The 15,022-nt window shown below is 45.9% G+C and overlaps 1 protein-coding gene across 9 annotated transcripts in view; it reads right to left on the bottom strand.

Annotated features, from left to right (window-relative positions):
• The window catches only part of FRMD4A (FERM domain containing 4A), an 897,536-nt gene that overhangs the window by 308,976 nt on the left and 573,538 nt on the right, over positions 1-15,022 (bottom strand). For all 9 annotated transcript variants that reach the window (XM_069627926.1, XM_069627924.1, XM_069627927.1 and 6 more), the window contains exon 3: positions 6,175-6,269. In XM_069627926.1, coding sequence (XP_069484027.1) covers positions 6,175-6,269 — 95 coding nt within the window. The remainder of the gene's footprint in view (positions 1-6,174; positions 6,270-15,022) is intronic.

Raw genomic sequence — 15,022 nt, 5'->3', positions numbered from 1 at the left:
AGTGAAACATGAACAAGTGAACAACGTTGCAACGTGGAGAGCACTCTCGCAGGCAAAAGTGATACTGCTAACAGATACATTGGGAACACATAGCCATTCTCATCACCTTGAAGAGGTGCACAGAGCACTGAGAAAAGAGCTCGGTCCAGGCCTGGGGAGACCAGTTCCAGCCAATCGGGGGACAGAATTCCTGAGGTGGATTGCAGAGGGCAAAGATCAATGGTAATCCTGCAACCTTGCAACAATGTAATAGATAGTTTCATAGGGAAGGGCCTGGCCAGCCACCTGACATGGAAGGGCCGATTAAGTAAGATCCATAGGGGAAATCTATACTGTATACCAGTCCGATCACCCGACCAGAAAGTGGGATAGGTTTTCCTGAGAGAGGCCCATGTGGTGATGACGCTCTGCAACTAAAAGGCTTGACACGGGTTTGGACGCGGTGACTCTGGAGATTTTTTAATGTCCTGTATGATCCCTGACGGTTTATGTAATAAACAACAGTCTAACTTGCCCTTGGCTGAGTCCTCCATTTGTTCTCGGGGATGGGTTTTTGGGCCCTTGGAGCTGTACGGGTAAGCGTGTAGTAACCCCCAGACCACTGGTGTATCAGACCTCACCAACAGGGTGATCCTCCCTGCCCTCGTGAAGACAGGCCATCCCTAAACAGGAAGTTATTATCTGCCCTTGTCTCACAAGCCTAATATGTTTGTAGGTTATATAGGAGTTAAACTGGGTATAAACTTACATCTTCCTACACAAATGGCCGGTATGGTTTCTGACTCTTTTTAGGAACTGTCTTCAAATCAGAAGGCAGAGCGGGAGATGTAGCATTATATTGAGAGACCAATCTTAACCTGGGGAGTTGCTTCCTCCCATTCAGGTAGCCCTGCAACAATTCCCCCCGCCCCCTGTACACACAGTGAGCCAAGAACCAGGCTGGCGTATAGAAAGAATATATATTTATTTAAATTCTAAGCTGAATGAAAAACAGGTTTATTTAATCACAAACACCACCACCTTGTTTGTGGTACAAAACAAAGCTTCAATTACAAAGCACACTTTTTAGATGTTACTTTTAAACGCACTTCTACATTTACTTTTGTCTCACAAACATGTAACACAAGCTAAATAAACTGATCAAGACTCTTTTCCATGAACCCCGTTGTATGCTGAATTTCCATAATAAAAATATGGTCCAATGCTAGAACATCATCTTCAACGTTTCTTGCTGCGAGTTTGTGTTAAAACCTAAACACCATTTTCGTTTTAGTCATGCTCCAGCTGAGGGGAACTTGTCCTGCAGTAACTGCCTTGAGAGCCAGCAAGTCCGGGGAACACTGGGTTTTCTACACCTTTAGCAGGACACTTTATTGCAGTTTGTAATTAGCTGGGGGATGTAAATCCAGACTGGTAGTGGGGGATTTGTTTGTCAAGTGTCCCACAGCCAAACGCAAGTGGCTTTTGCTTTCAAATGTCTGCTGGTATTTTGCATGCAAAACATAAAATCCATTACTGTTTTGTCAACACACACCATGGCCCTCATTAGGACCCTGGCGGTAAGGGGTTTGCGCCAGCGTTAGATGCGCCGACCCCTTACCGCCAACTACGAGTTCCCATAGCGCCATGGTCATTTTTCCGCCCGCTTTTTGCGGGCGTAAAAATCCATGGCGCTATGGGACCTTGGTGTTAATTACGCCACCGTAATTTACGGTGGCGTAATTAACTCCTTCCCCACTCCCATTGAGCCCTATGGGGCCGAAATGGGAATGGGGAAGGGTAAATGGGTCAATGGGGACTTACCGCCCCGCCGACCTCGGAATGGGGCGGTAAGTCCGCCATCCGCCATGGCGTAAAGGGACTTTGCGCCATGGCGGAAAAGTCCGCCAACGGCGGAAAAAATCCGCCAGGGTCCTAATGAGGGCCCATGTCTTTTCCCTGACATTTTTCTGTTAGCAGTGGTACATTTTCACATTTAAACTGTAAAACAGTTTTTGTCTCAGTGTTGAAAACTCCTGTTTTTCATGTGAAAGGGACTTCAGTTTGGGGTCTTTGAATGCACCCCACAGAACCCGCGTCAGCCTTCATGGATGCCTTCACAGAGGATCGCCACACAGAGACAGAAAGTACATGGTCATCCCCGGGAACTGGGAAGAGGGCGGAAAGGCCATACCAGATCCAGTGACCCTCAAGGTGGGGTGAGAGACACCCGACCCCCATGGCGGGTGAGAGATACCTGACCCCCAAGGCGGGGCTAAGAGAAACCAGGCCCCTAGGTGGGGTGACAGCAACTACATTCCACAGCTGGGTGACAGCAACCAGATGCCATGGCAGGGTGAGAGAAACAAGACCCCAAGGTGGGGTGACAGGAACCAGACCCTAAGGCAGGGTGAGAAAACCCATACCCTAAGGGGGCAGGGGGCGGTGCAAAAACCCAGATCAAAATGGGTGGAGGGGGAATCCAAACCTCAAGGCAGTGTGTGAGACCTGTGTCCCCAAGGAGGTGTAAACACCAGGAGGTAGCAAATGGGAGAAAATCCCATGAGTTTCCTTGGTGGGGAACCCAAGGAAAATACATGGTGTGGAGTCAAGAACTAGAAGATTCACAAAGGTCTACGAAGGCTTGTGATTGAGACAATGTACCATGTACCCAGGGAGAAAGGGGCTAACCAAAGACTGTGTCAGAACCCAAGAAGTCAAAGGTGGATGAAACGTTTGGTACCTTTTACCTAGAAATGTACAATTAGGCAGGGAACTCCTTTTTGTGATGGGAGACATCACTGTGGGTTGAGAAACCAGCCACCATTCCTGTGCTGGGCAAAGGCCCTCATATTTTACTTAAAGTTAAGCTCTTTTCTGTTTATAGCGGTAGGGACAGAAATAAAGCTGGAACAGGTTTCTCGATGGCAAACTGTGATTATTTTGCAGCGCATCCTGACAAACACCCTTTTCAACTCTTTTTCTTTGCTCTCAAATAGGGACGGGGAAACTTAGGGATAGCTTAGGTTTTGTGGTTTCAAATTAAGAAATACTTCACCCCAAATGCCACCTTGTCCGTTTCCTGATTCTGACTTAACACGCACTGTAGTTGCCGCTGCATACACAGCCTTGTAGCGGGATGTGCAGAAAGGACCAGGATCTTTATGGTCATGGAATCTGTACACACCACTTCTCCACTGGAGGGGGTTTGGAATGCACAGGAAGGAAGTGCAGATTGCTTGTACTGTGGTAGCGTAGTGTTCTTCCTCTCAACCAAGTGCATTTTGAGATTGACGTACTAAATCTATTCAAGCGCCTAGAGCGGATTCCGTTCATAGCGTACATTCTAAAGAAATAATAATAAAAAGAAGTATAAAGTAGCCAATCCTTGAGACTGGGAAATATCGTTTTATTTTTTTATTTTTATTTCTTATTTTTAGTAGTAGACATTCTAACATTGTGTCTAGAAGTTCCAGCAGAGTTAAACTCTCCGCTATCAGTGTTCACGTGTCGTGCTTCAAAGGTGACACCGGAGTGAAATCCCCTAGCTTGTGCGGTAGGACTGTGCAAGCGATGGTTGCACTTTGGCAGAGGGTATTGGCATTTGACGAAGGTAGTTGGGCGAGGAAAATCTATGATGCACTCGGGCCACGCGATCAAATGCAATCCCCTGCTTATTTTATTAGCTGTGATTACATTTTATGAATTCACTCCATTAACTCAATTCCTGCCCACTGATTTGCGGTGCGCAAGTCAATTTTTTCATGCAAACAACAAATCGAGCTATCGGACAAGCCTGAGCACGCCAGAAATCAGTTGAACCAATGAGATGGCATCAAAGACACAGCTTCAAAGCGCTGAGCCCACACCTGTACCAGCTGCTTATACTGCCAGTATAACCACCAAACAACCTCCTAGTAGTCTAAAGTCCAACCCCACAGCAGCTCTTATTCCCGAATATCTCCACTAACAACTGAGACAGAAAGGACCTAGCAAATGAGACAGAAAGGACCTAGCAAATGAGACAGAAAGGACCTAGCAAATGAGACAGAAAGGACCTAGCAAATGAGACAGAAAGGACCTAGCAAATGAGACAGAAAAGGACGAGGAAAAGGGTTGTTGTATCAAGAGGGGAAACAACTTGTGAAAAAGGATGCGTCATGCACAACCCATGTATATCATTTATGGGTCGCCAAGGTTCGCAACTGCGACCCCCGAGGTCTCCCGTGCTACCACTGTGGTCTCCTTTGCCACCCCTAAAAAATAGAAAAAAAAAGTTTTTCATTTTTTTGTTTCTTTTTTTTTACATTGAGGCTCATGGGCTGTGGCCAGCAGCATGTCGCTCTTTGTTTCTGGAGTGGCTGGTTTTCTGATGGCTATAGCTGATAAAATAGCTCAGTGGGTTTATCGCTGACTGCTGCAATGTGTGTGTGATCTGTAGGTTACCAGTTCGACTCCCAGCAAGCTCAACTCAGCCTTTTATCCTGCGGAGGTTGATAAATGAGTACCAACAAAGGTTTGGCGCTATTGTATGTATATTTGTTATATATGAAGCGCTTAAGTGTAAGTGCTATATAATAACACATTATCATTTGGCCTTGAACGTCTGCTTGTATTCACAGTAATTTGGTAATATGGGCCTACATACACTGATATTAACGATACATGTGGTGATCCATTCTTGTATGAAATGTATATCACTTTACAGTGATATCGTAACCATATTTTTCGTGGTGTACTCAGAAACAATGCTATGTGATGCCACTTACTGTTTTGTCGTGGAGTGAAAGGTTGTGTTCCATCACTTCCTGTGATGTCACTTCGGGGTGGGGTCAAATAACATCACTTCCTGTGATGCCATCAGAGTTCAAGGGTCGTGTGATGTCACTTCCACTACCCCTTGCATTTTGGTGAAATGACATCCTGGCACAAAACAAGACATTTTGTAATTTGCTTTCTAATATGTGTGCTCTGTCATGAAGACAGAGGTATTTGGAACAGGTTGGGCCCCTACCTAATGTGAAGAGCACATTTGCACAGCAAAGGAACCTGCAACCAGTTAAACCTCCTGTATACCTTAACTAAAAGAATTTCTCTTTAACTGGATGCTTGGTTCTTCTGGAAAATTATCTCAGACTTCAAATGAGCCTATGAAAAGCCGGTGGATAAGCCTTGCTTTCTCCTCCTCTGGGCCTTCATGGCATAAACCCCAGCTTATCCCCCATTAGTCCCCACTCCCTCTTTCTGACCACCAGACTCCAACATGTTACGGGCTCTCGTATTCCCTCGTGGGACAAGGAGCAGTTGGGATCAATAGACCACTGCTACCAGTGGTCCGCGTTCCATAAATCACTGCACTTGTCTGGTCTGTCACAAAAGCACACATCAGCAACTGTTCCTCCAATGGTGGGCCATGACAAAATGCAACTGGAGCACCTATCAGACAGTTAACCCTCTAGTGGTTGTTGGCACTACTTAACTCAGTCATCTGAGTGTATAATCCGGGTCTTCCTTTCAAGTAACATAGTTGTACTTCCAGGCATAAGTGATGGGTAAAAAAAGGTGCAGAAAGGACTACATGTAAAAACTGGCATTGCAGGCTCTTTGAAATATACCCTTTCAAAAGAGAGAGGGCGTACGATATCCAAAGAGGCACTAAAATTAGCAAAACACTGAGGGTGTGAAACTGAACTCGAAGCGCAATGTCACAGCACACAACTATGCAAAAAAGCAGCCAAACAACAAAAAAAAGACGAAAATGGGAAACAAGAAAATACCCTACAAATGTTAAAAGTGACTTAAACTTAATACAGCCAATAAATGTTGCTGTCAAGTTCAACTCTGTGGAGCCATGTTGTTTGCATTGAGGGCAGCCGGCTCTAAGTCGCCATCAAGAGGCAAGAGCGCTTGTTCAATTTGAACCTGTAACTTCCCCAGTAACACACAGGATGTGAAATGTGGGCTTCTTATTAAGTAATTTAATAACTGAATTATATCAATATTACAACTTTCGAACCCTTGTTTACTCTTTTTGGATAGGAGGGACTGCGCCTTGTCTAATTGTGTCAGCTCTGCCAGGAACTATCTGCCATAGTTTACAGGTGGGCTTCATCAGGACAGGTCTTAAGATATCACATCAGTTAGCACTACAAACAGGTAAACAAATCTAAATAAACCAATGTGTCCAATACTTACGTTTCGTCTGTGAAGGCAATCCCAAAATATTCCTTCTCTTTCAGATTGAAATGCGAGGCAACGAGGTCAAGCAGCTCCTTCGCCAGAAGTTTCGGCTAGAAAATAAAAACGAGATTTGTATTTAAATCGTGCACATCCCTGAGCTGCTGGGACTTGTGAGCATTCGCTCATTGACATTTTTTGGCAGAGAACAAGCTTTTCAGTAGATCTTCTTAATGCGCGCTAGAGAGACGCCATTACTTTTGCGGGCTCTGAATACAGCAAAACAGATTTACAGTTACTGTAAAGCTCAGCATGGACTCTTGTAGAATGATTGATTACAGACACAAGCATCCTTAGTGCCATAGAAAACATAACATTACAATCAATGAGCCGCATCTGGACGTATAAGCGTTTCATTGAATTAGACTGCCATTCGCACTAGTCCAATGGGTTCACTTTATTTACAGTATGTACCCATTTCCTTTTACCCTTAACGTTAGAATCCAATTTTTTTGGCAAACATTCAGCATGCTCATGACATCCTTTCTTTATCGACAACAGTGTTATGCTACAGCTCAGAACCTCAGAGTTTGGGGTTGGTACAACACTGGGCCGGCAGCATAGCTCAGCTGCAGTGCACTCGTCATGAAAACAAGACAACCCTAAGCAGCAAGGGTTCGAATCCCAGTTCTGCACTTTGAGTTAGGAATGAGGAGTGATATTAAAAAAAACTGCTTGATTTAGTTAAAAACACGAATTATCTGGGAATAGTCTGCCATCTTTGGCCGTTGAGATATTTCAGACTACAACTCCCATCAGCCCCAACTAGCATGCTCAATTCTGAGACGATCATGGGAGGCTTAGCCCAAAATATCTGGAGAGACGCAGTTTGCAGACCCCTGTTCCAGACACTAAACCTCATATCAAATACGTGGTAACACAGCCACAATTCCGACTGAAAGGGTCATTTTGTACTGGGCGGAGCAGTAAAATGGGGCATAACTGCAAGGAGTTAGGCTGGAGCGGAAAAGCAAGGCAAATGCCTATTTCCATCCTCTTCCAAAGCCGAGAAGGGGCACAAAGCAGAGTTTGCATCTCAGCCGTACTTGCCTCCTCCATCTCGGGAGAGCACAGCCGTTTATTTCTGCATGCGATTTTCATGCATGCATAAAATGCCTGGATTCCTGTGGATTCCTCCTCGCATTACCACCTCCTAAAACGGAATCCTTTTGTAAATGCCGTCTTCAATAAGTAATTTTCAGGCAGCGTTTACCTTTTTGCAAAACGGAACATAAAAGTGAAGAGTAAAGGAGATGTTTCCTTGTTTTACACATTATTTTTGCACCCCATCTTGCAAAAGTTTTAAATCGCATGTGGGGACCCCGACAAAGCATAAGTGCAAGCTTTGGTAGTCCCCACATGTAATTAGCATATGTTTTAAAATAACCACCAATGTGTTTCCAATAAAGCCCTGTAAACCCCAAAGAGACAGACAGACAGAAAAACACACATACACTGCCCCTCCTACTCCCCCCCTCCATCCCCTGCAGAGAGGTCCAGGGAAGTAAGGAAGGAGAGATGGAGGATGAGTACCCACGGAAGACACTTGTTCTCAGCAAAAGGCAGTCATGAGCTATGTTTTTTTTTGTAGAAATTTGGGCGACGAGAGATGTATTCGTGGAAAGAGGAATGGCACAGGGAAAAGCTGATAGGGAAAACGAGGTCAATGCCTATGGGTCAAGCAAGCAAACCTGCCAATCAAATGTGTTCAAGTTTGAATGTGAGCTCTCATGCCAAGGCTCTGAAATATTCGTTTACCTCCATGGATCACTGATTTGATAAGTAATCCTGTCTACATCCCCCTAGGATCGTGTCCCTTCCCAGAGAACCTCTGAGTGCTTTGTACTAAACAAGACCTGGTTATAAGTAAGCTTCTGCAGTCCCACATTAAAATACCTGCAGTCCAGTCATTTTCACAGGAGAAGGCAAAGAAATAGCAGCTTCATTGCCATTAAAACGAATGCTCCTAAGAGAAACAATGTAACAAGCATTGGCTAAGCTGACAGTTTTGGCTTCTGTGCTGGCATGGGTTAGGCATTTTCCACGCACTGCCGTAATGGATGGCATCTAATGCCTATTTGTTATGTTATTTGATTTTTGTATAGCGCCTACTGTCATTGGTAGGGCCTCGAAGCACTGTGGTGGATGAACGCCCTTTGGAAGACTGCGGTCTGATCAAACATGCAAATAACAGTTGCTGTACAATGTGTGTAAACATTTATTGCCAAGTAGGTGATAAGCAGAGATGACTATTAAAGTAATTTTTCATGCAGAGTATATTGCAAAGGCAAAGGGAAGAGTGTTGTGTCAGTGAATATGTACCATCTGGACCTAATTTTTCCTGTGACTCATCTGTAAAAGGAGAGGACAAATACAGTATCAAATCATAAAACGTACGGAATTTCTAGAAGTTACCTACATATAAAATATACTATATATATGCATATGTAATTATCATAAGTTTGTCTGTGTATTGTGAACTGAGCATGTACACATCCATCCTTAACCTGGGACACGGCTAAAATTATGAGTGGGGCAGGGAAACCTAATGATTTCCAGAAAGCCATCGGACACAAGTGAAGAAATTAATGTTGCAGGCATGTTCTCCTGTTATTCAAATCATTAGGCTGTCTAAATCAGTGTCTATGGTTCCATGCTACAAACCTTTTAATGTGAGGGTGAATGTTGTGAAAAAAAGAAAGGAGGGTGAAGGCTGCACTATATACTTAGTGATTCAATCAAACAACCCTTTTATCGTTGACATTTGTCCAGTATAAAGATCTGTGGTCATTCCCGTGTTTCTACGATGCTCTTTAATTTTATGCAAAGCAGCCAAGAACCCTCACTGGTGCTATTTGTTCCCACCCCCATCTCTGATAGGGATATTTCAAAAGGGTATAAATGAAGGGTACCAGATTTTCCATCTTGGAGTGGAATCTTCTATCAGAAAATAATTTATATGGCTTTTCTAAGTTTTGCTAATGTGCTTTGCTCAGTAGGCCAAGCGAGAAATTATTGTTCTTTTTTTAATTTCTTCTTTTGGACAACAATACAGACTTCCCCCCATTTTACCAAGATCACTGTTTTTTCCTCTGGGCATGCGGCCCTTAGCAATGGCTTGGGAGGCTATAGCAAAAGCGCACCTGACAATGCGACTCTCGCCCACGTAGAAAGTGACAGATTGAGAGAGGGAGAGGAAAATAGTGCAGAAGAGTGAGGGTGAGAGAGAGCGAGAGAGAGCTATATGGTATGCATGGTATTAACTAAAATGTCCAAAAAGATATTAGACCACATGATTATTAAATAGTGTGAAGTTTCATACAAATGAAGTTCGTAAGTAAAGTTCCCACAAACCTATATGGGAGAATATATAGGTTTGTGGGAACATTATCTGGTTTTGAGGTGTCGCACCAAGTAGCTCCTTTCTTAGGCTGAAGGAACTTGAGTGGTCATGACCCTTCAAGCTTCCTTTTCATTTTTTTTCTTGGGGCCTTGTAGCGTGTCCCATACCCTGGCTTGTTGGGGGCCTTATTTGCAGCGTTCTATAAAGGAATATGACTGCGTTCTTTGTGACATACTAGACTGAGTCAATTAGGAGAGCCATTTTCCAAAGATCTTCATTCTGACCAATCCGGACCAAAGGCTGCTTCCCTCAGTCTCCAGGACGGTCACTAAAAACTGAGGTTAGCGGCACAGTCCAGACCTTCCAGTTCAAATCAATCGATTTCAGATGACTGGCAAGGTGAGCCGGGGATGCGTGTTGGAGCAGGGAGGTGGGGCATGCGTAAGTATGTCTTCGTCTTCTGTATAGGCAGCCTTGTGTCTTTCCTGGCCCCACCTGAAAGGAGATTCTGCCCTCACACATTTATTTATTGGACACTTGTATGGCGCCTACACACGGGTGTTTCCATGCACCACAAGACAAGACCGAGGTCGGGTGCGAGACATGGGAATCAAAAGTAAAACAACAAAAACGGTTATATTGGTCTTGTGACAATCCTACTGTGCAAGTGCATGACAAGGTGGGAAGTGCAAGGGGAAGGGGGGAGGGATAACTGCTGCAGGAGGGTGTCCCTTCGGGTGGGGTGCTGGGCAAGTGCTGGGCGGGCCAAGGTGGCAAGTACCAGGGGAGGTGGGAAAGAGTGTGGTGGACAGGGAGGATCAGTTGGGATAATCCAGGAAAGGGATCCCAGAGGCAAGTGCTGAGAAGGGATGCCGGAGGGACTGGTAGGGAGTTGTCTGGCCCCTGTATGACTCTGGAGGGACCAGGCTGCACTGGCAGATGGAGAGTTAGCACGGGAGGGGTGAGGGAAGGAACAGGAGAAAAGGAAAGTCTTGAGAAGCTTCCGGAACTTAAGAAGATCCGGCGCAAGTCTGAGGGGGGAGGGAGGCCGTTCCAGAGAGAGTAGCTCGCCATGGAAAGGGATCTACCCCCCACTCTCTGCTTGGATAATCATTTGATCTGCAAAGAGTTTGAGCCAGAAGAGCAGAGGGACTCTGTCAGGGAGGTATTTAGGGAGGGAACAATGAATGTAAAGTGGTCTCAGGCCGCAGACAGCCTTGTGGATGATGTAACAGGTCTTGAATTAGATCCTTGCGGTTACCGGGAGCAAGTGGAGAGAGTTTAGGGCTGGAGAGATGTGGTCCCTGGGCTTGAGGCCAAGGATAAGTTTTGCAGACCTATTCTGGATTAGTTGAAGGGGGTGACGGGAGGAAAGAGGCAGGTTGATGAAGAGGCTGTTGCAGTAGTCCAGCCTGGAGATATCCAGAGCTCTGGGGACAAGCTTCTGGGGAAGGTGAGGAAAGGTAGAATTCTCCCGAGGAGATGTAACTTGATATTGGACTTGATTTATTGATGGATGTATTTATTTATAGAGTGCTTTACGACTTCCTGGCAAGGTCCATGATGTGAGGAGATAAAGAGAGAGAGTAGTCAAAAATATCCCAAGGTTGTTTGCCTCACAAGTGGGCGAGGGGAGAGGACCCAGGGAGACTTTGGTGTGGAGGGTAAGTTAGGGGATGACCAGCTTCTCCATGAGTTTGCCCAAAAAAAGGGGTGATGGAGATAGGGTTTTAGTCAGCGGGCAACAAGGGTCAGCAGATGGCTTTTTTAGGAGAGGGTGCACAAGTGAGTGCTTAAGGGGTTGCGGGAAGGAGCCAGTGACAAATGGGAGATTGCAGAGGTCAGCCAAGACTCGGGCAAGAGAGGTGATGTTGTCCTTGATGGTTCTTTAGAGGAGACTTTCATAGAACTGACCACTCTAGAAATCTCATTGGGTGCAACAGGAGAGAAAGAGGAGATTATGGGAGTAGAAGGGGAGGGAGGAGGAGAGGAGGAGTCTGCAGTAGGATTGGCAAGTTACTTGCAGATTTTAAGGAGTTTAGCTGTGTTATTGGTGGCTCCAGAGATGTGGGCTTGGACATAAGCCATTTTCTTGGAACAGATGGAGAGACGATATTGCCTTTGGAGTAAGCGACAGGCCAGTTTGACCGAGGACGAGCTAGATGCCTGCCACTTCTGCTCTGCAGCTTTGCATTTGCGTTTCAAAGCTACCAAGTCGAAATCATGCCAAGAGTTGCGTTTGGAGGCAGGCTTCATGCGGATCCTCATGACTGCGCAAGGATGTCCAGGGTGCTAGAGGAGGTTAACGAGAACAGAGTCAGAAGCAGAGTCAAAAGAAGGGGGAGGAGGGGGGATGAAGGAAGAGGCAAATGCTGCAACTGACACACTCTTCATCAGTCAAATGACGGAGAGTGGCAGTGAGGGTGTTGGCATTGTCAAGGGACAGGGGAGGTCAAGGTGGGAAGAGAGGACAGAGTGGTCAGACCAGGAGAGAGGGGTAGTGAGAGGTTTGGAGAGAGGGTTGTCTGTTGAGATGAGAGCATCCAGGGTGTGTCTGGCAGAGTGGGTGGGGCAAGAGGGAAGGATAGTGAGGGAAAGAGCGTCGCAAAGGTCACGGAAATGAGCAGTGGCCACATCAGAAGAGTCGAGATGGATATTGAAGTCCCCAAGGAAGATACGCTTGGGGGAGGAGGCAAGAAGAGAGGAGGACAGGTTGGCCTATTCTGAGAGGAAGAGTTAGGAAGGTCTGGGGGGGTCTGTAGATGGTAGCGAGGGTAAGATAGAAAGTAGGTAAGACAGACAGCCTGCAGGCTAGGCTTTCAAAGGATTGAGTGGGGATGATGGAGGCAGGAACCCACTCACGAAAGATCAGAGCACTCCACCGCCAGACCGAGAATGCCTGGGATTGGACAGGATCTTGTAGCCCTCAGGGAGAAGAGTGTCAAAAGCAGTGACGGAGCTGGCCTTGAACCACGTCTCAGTGAGAGTAAGGATGTCAAGGTCTTCAAAGAGGTGACAGATGTCAGAGGAGCGTTTGATAGCAGAGCGAGAATTGAGGATAGCTAAGTGAAGCTGGTTGCCCATTTTAAAAGATTTGCGAGGGGGGCACAGGGCTGCGGTGCCACCATTGTGGGGGAACGGAAGGAGGGGTGGAAGGAGATAGGGGAGTTGAAGAGAGAAAGTAAGGGAACTGGGTGTTAGACTCTATTTCAGAAATGCACAATGTGCATCACATTTTATGAAACACCACCCCCTTGGGTACTACTCAAACAGTCTTGTCACAAAAGGGATGACATTTGCAACAGTGGCCATTTTTTCATTGCTGCCCGAGAACATTTTATGCCGCAATACGACCCTGGCGAGAGGTAGCAATGAAGTGTACGCTGACGTAGCTTCGTGCTACAATCAGCCATCACAGTTATGCATCCGTTAGTACTTTTTGCAGTAAGCATTTCCTGTTCCTGTGCTGTCAGACCGCCTGTGAAGAAATCATTTTATGAGAGCCAGTCTAATGAATTTTTAGATCTTCTCGTCACAGCCTTGACACATAATTATTTCTATACTATTTCTTTTCTATTAATGGGTTAGGCACATTTTGTAGGAAAAATTAAAGTGGAAAAATAACACGAGCAGCTCTGACTTTGGTAAAGGCTGGTAGATGGCATAGTGTCAAAGGGAACACTGATCAGGATTAATCCAGGTTTTAAGCTTCACATGATAATGAGCACACGTTAAAGAGGCTCTCGCTCACTCAACCCACTAGGGAAGGCTCGGAATGACAGCCAGGAAACTGAAACGCCTGGCGACGGTGCTGAACTGGTGTTTATCTTTGATAGCATCTTCTTGCCCAGTTGTCCCAGTTCTTTATATCCTTGGCATACAAATGTTGGGGACTCTGGGGTAGACTTCTGGGAGAAACAGTGAGGGATTCTTTCACTGCCTGCTGGGTGATGCTCCGATCGGGGCGCGTGAGCCACGCTCCTAAGCAAGTTAAAGTATAGATGGCCCTCAGGATGTCAACATTTATAGTGAGCAAGCTGAAATGAGTGACTGGTCATTTCATATTTCAGGCACCCCTATGTCTGAACCCCAAAGTGCATGCCTCGCATAACGCATGCCAGTTTGCTTATGAGGCGAGTGGAGCCTCCAAACAGCCCGTCCTCCTCACACAGCCATTCCGACAACCTTGTTGAATACACTGTACAATGTATCCGAGTGAGGGAGTGTGAGAGAGTGCTTGATGTGGCAAAGTGAGAAAGTGAAATAGGCGCTGTCTTCAGAGGCCAAGTGTTAGGAGTGTGGTGAGGGCACTCGTTTAAAAAAAAATGTTATTTAAGCAATATAACCTGAGCAGGCGAGCATTACCAATCAGATAATGTCAGGGAATCAGTTACAAGCCCGAGCAAAGCAAGGGCTTTAACATGGGCCCCAGGGCATTACCTAACCAGTAAGGCCCCCGGCAAGGGCTATATTGCTATTAGTGCCCCGGGTAATAGTGTATTTTTCTCAAGTTCAGAAACAGCATCTTAACAACTCGAGAAAATCAAGCAACATAATAAGATGTCCACCATAGATTGGGGGCCGGGGGTGGGAACTACACCTACTCCCTTTCCATGTCGACCGTTCTTGATTCTAAGATGCACCAGGAACATTACTGTTAGCGGCGTGGGCGAGGGCCAAGGGTGGGACGTGGGTTGGGGTGATAGGGTATGTGGAAAAGGGGGGCTAGGGGAACGCGGCGCAGAGCGCTCTTATCTGATTCCTGGCAACAGGACATGGCAGCCTTCCACTCTGAGAAGTGGAGCAGGTTCTGTACCATGTGTCATACACCCCGTTCTGAGCCTCCCCATTGGCTGGGAGGCCGCCACAGCCCTCCTGCTGGGTACTAGTAGGCTTTGTTCATGCTTTTGCATTACCTGTACTGCTTTATTATACTTTAATGACTAGCTATTGATATTGATATTTTATTTCTATCGCGCTCGTACACAAGTGTTTCAGAGCGCGACAAGGCAAGGGAGGGGAACAGGGGAGAACAAAACAACGATCTTACTAGGCCCATGCTAGGTGATCCTTTGTTGTATGTAGCTCCAAGATGCCCCCCCCTCTCACTTATGTACCCACATAGGTCTCCACTGACGCATTTAAATTCTACATTCCAATATACATAGCAACTAAGCCACCCACACAGGGCAATTCAACACTTCTCCCAAAAGACATCAAACATAAGAACACTGCAGCCGCAGCCAATTAACCCCAGCACATGAGTCTCCTCTCCAGGCACAAATGCCTCCTAAAAATATGTTTTAAAAGGTTGAGTACAAATTGTGCATTTTACAGCACAATCTTTTACAAAATGGGGTAACAATTCATACAATGTACAAATAGTGATATATGTCAGGTCACCAACCGGGCACAGTGACATTTAAAATATTTTCATAATGCCTTTGCCGAGAATGTATGCCA

The sequence above is a fragment of the Ambystoma mexicanum genome, chromosome 12, assembly GCF_040938575.1.
Source record: "Ambystoma mexicanum isolate Mex_15411 chromosome 12, UKY_AmexF1_1, whole genome shotgun sequence".
Lineage (NCBI taxonomy): Eukaryota > Metazoa > Chordata > Amphibia > Caudata > Ambystomatidae > Ambystoma > Ambystoma mexicanum.
The sequence above is the reverse complement of the archived record's forward strand: the minus strand, read 5'-3'. Positions and strand labels throughout refer to the sequence as shown.